The sequence below is a fragment of the Sinocyclocheilus rhinocerous genome, unplaced genomic scaffold (genome assembly GCF_001515625.1).
Source record: "Sinocyclocheilus rhinocerous isolate Xijiao unplaced genomic scaffold, SAMN03320098_v1.1 scaffold358, whole genome shotgun sequence".
NCBI lineage: Eukaryota > Metazoa > Chordata > Actinopteri > Cypriniformes > Cyprinidae > Sinocyclocheilus > Sinocyclocheilus rhinocerous.
The window spans coordinates 221,761-225,044 of record NW_015650700.1 but is presented as its reverse complement, the minus strand read 5'-3'; the positions used below and the strand labels follow the sequence as shown (position 1 = coordinate 225,044).

The following is a 3,284-nucleotide window of genomic DNA, read 5'->3' as shown; positions in this document are numbered from 1 at the left end:
GTATTAAGAACTGCTGCTTTAGAACATTGATTTTGAAACTTGTGAATCCATTAGAATCGTTAGAAGACAGAATCGCGATTCATATATGAACAGATTTTTACGTGCACCTGTAGTTTTCTCTTCCTCTTCTCTAAAGCAGCGCTGCATGGCCTCGCTCCCTTTGCTACCTTTTCCCGAGGGCGGGGTTTATCTGGGTTTGTGATGTCACGAACCTCGTTGTAGTCCCTACCAGCCGTTTTTGTAGGCATTAAATCGCCCGAATTTTAAAAGACGATATCTCCGTTTGCATTGAACTTTCAGCTTTGTAACTTTGCAGATATTGTTTATGCTCAAACAGCAACATTACACACTAACTAATATTAAAAAAAGTGAAATCGCAATCAACCACCCCTTTAATAAAGCCTCAATTGGATCCCAACCCGACCCCAACCCTAGTGATGGTTCATTGCAATAGGTTTGTAGAGTATACAATTATGTTCTTCTTTTTAAATTTATTTTATGGTGATATGAATCAGACTGCATTCCAGAGTGCCTAAATATTGCTCCCAGTGGTTCAAAGAGTTAAGGCAATAAATACACACAATACAAATGCAGATTTTTATTTATTTATTTATTTATTTATTTTTATTTTTTTTTTGGATAGCATGCTTTCCTTCATGATGTTCCTTCATGGACACCATTCTGGTTTGGTGGTTTATGTGTCATAGACATGTCAGCATGTTCCATAGATTTCTGTCTTTCACTCACAGTCTTGATTCCTCTTAATATCATCAAAAGCAGGTGTTTTGAGGTGAGACACGGTTTAAGCAATGCTTCTTGTGAATAGAATTCCAAATGTGTGTTTTTTTATAGTGCAAAGGGGCTCTGACAAACACTTTCAATCTCTGCTCAATGCTTAAGGTTAGTTGAATTCTCTAATTAGCCTTTATTCATTAACCTATGGAATTGCATGGATTTCCTGTTTTTTTTATTTTACTGTGCATCTCTTGAAAGTCTTCACACTTTCTTATTGACAGTTGAAGAAAGCATTGCCAAATAATTGCTCCTCCAGAATAGACAACTCCCTTGAAAGAAGCATAAAGCTCTGCATAGCAGCCTCCTCTGAAATGGTTTGCCAGGATAACTGATAAACATGGCATTTTGTAAGCATTAGTGTAGTATTCGAAATCTCATCCCAAGGGTCATTGCTACAGGACTGAGTAAAGTGGCATACTGCATGACAGATTAATTAAACACAATCTCTAGTAACAAGTAATTCTGAATTAATGCCACATGAATAACATTGCTCTCTTCAGTGCTTCTAGACAAATTAGGTGTAAAACTCCATATGTGACCCTGGAGCACAAAACCAGTCTTAAAGGTCAAAATTTTGAAATTGAGATTTATACATCATCCCAAAGCTGAATAAATAAGCTTTTCATTGATGTATGATTTGTTAGGATAGGACAATATTTGGCCGAGATACAACTATGTGAAAATCTGGAATCTGAGGGTGCAAAAAAAAATCAAAATACTGAGAAAATCACCTTTAAAGTTGTCCAAATGAAGTTCTTAGCAATGCATATTATTAATCAAGAATTAAGTTTTGACATATTTACGGTAGGAAATTTACAAAATGGAACATGATCTTTACTTAATATCCTAATGATTTTTGGCATAAAAGAAAAATCAATAATTTTGACCCATATAATATATTTTTGGCTATTGCTACAAATATACCCCAGCGACTTAAGACTGGTTTTGTGCTCCAGGGTCACATATGCAGAAACATTTTTAAAAAATGCCCAAAATAAGCTATTGCTAAACATTTTCTTGATTGTTGTATACATTTTATTTAATTTGAAAATAATTGTTTAACTTAAGGGTCATTCACATGATTCTCTCTCACATTCTGCATGCAGAACCAGTAAAAACCAATTTCTAATAAAAATGCAGTAAATAATTGACCAAAGAAAAACATAGTATATTAGTATGTTTTGGCTGTGCTCTTGTTTGTTGTTATAATTTGCAGCTAGTATAATTTTAAAATGTGTATGCTCATCTATGGATAATGGTTTGGATATTTTACATCCAAACTATTTTATCCAAAGCAACTTGAATTGCATTTCAAGGTATACATTTTATTGTTTTATGCATTCCCTGGGAATATCCGCATCATTAGCTGCTATCGGTCACTAAATAGAAGAATGACAAAGTGTGTCATTAAGAAGAAGAAGAAAAAAAAAAGAACAAGTGTGTTTATGATTATTATCATAAAATGTATAATAAATATCAGTTTGCAGTATTAAGCAACATAATGGACTAATTTTGTACAGCTAAAATAACCCGAAAGCGACTGACATGGCAAGCCTTGCACATTCAAGTTAAATCTGTGCCCACTCTTATGTTAAAAATAAAGTGTTGGTCCTTCCTCTGTGATCATTGAAACCCACTCAACCATACAAAACCACTCACTGAAAGTTTATGTGGATTACATTGAGTGAAATGTGTATAGCAGGTTTCTTCAATTAGGGCTACTGCCCTGCAAATTCCAATCAAACTTACCTGCCTGTAATTTTCTAATAACTCTGAAGACCTTGATTAGCTTGCACAGCGGTGAATGTGAGGAATCCTGGTGTACAGTCTCATTATCTCTGCCTTTTATTTAGGTTCACAGAGTTCCTGGAGCCTTTTGAAAGAGTTATCCAACCTGAGGAACTATGGCTCTACAAGAACCCTCTGGTGGAATCAGACCACATCCCAAAGAGAGTAATGTTTGTAAGTATATGTCATTCACATTCAGTACATTTCAGAACAGTTGTGCACTGCTCATAGTGGCTATGGTGATGCAATCTGTGAAATCCACACCTTCACAGAATTCATCATTCACACGCCTCTGCATGTTGCAATGTTTTATTAAATATTATGGCTAATTTGATCATGCTTTCAGATACCAATAAGACTGCATCACTTTACCTCTGCCAAACACATTTAGCATCTTGAAATCCAGCCTGGGAATGTTTCAATCACTAAGTGCACTGGGTGCACTGCAAAAAAATGCTTTTCTAGCTTAGATTTTTTGTCTTGTTTCCAGCCAAAACATCTAAAAATTCTTAGATCAAGAAGGATTTTCTAGACAAGTAAAAATTATTGTCTTGTTTTCAGAAAAAACAAGTCAAAATTAAGTGAGTTTTTGCTTGAAACAAGCAAAATAATCATGCCAATGGGGTAAGCAAAATAATATTATTTCAAACCAGGGGCGTAGCCATCATTTCAGAAGTGAGGGGGACAGAAATGTTTTATAT

At 34.9% G+C, this 3,284-nt stretch overlaps 1 protein-coding gene across 1 annotated transcript in view; it reads left to right on the top strand.

Moving 5' to 3' along the window:
* Positions 1-3,284, top strand: part of LOC107712334 (phospholipid phosphatase 4-like) — a 98,115-nt gene that overhangs the window by 36,963 nt on the left and 57,868 nt on the right. The window contains exon 2 of the mRNA XM_016517558.1: positions 2,649-2,757. Coding sequence (XP_016373044.1) covers positions 2,649-2,757 — 109 coding nt within the window. The remainder of the gene's footprint in view (positions 1-2,648; positions 2,758-3,284) is intronic.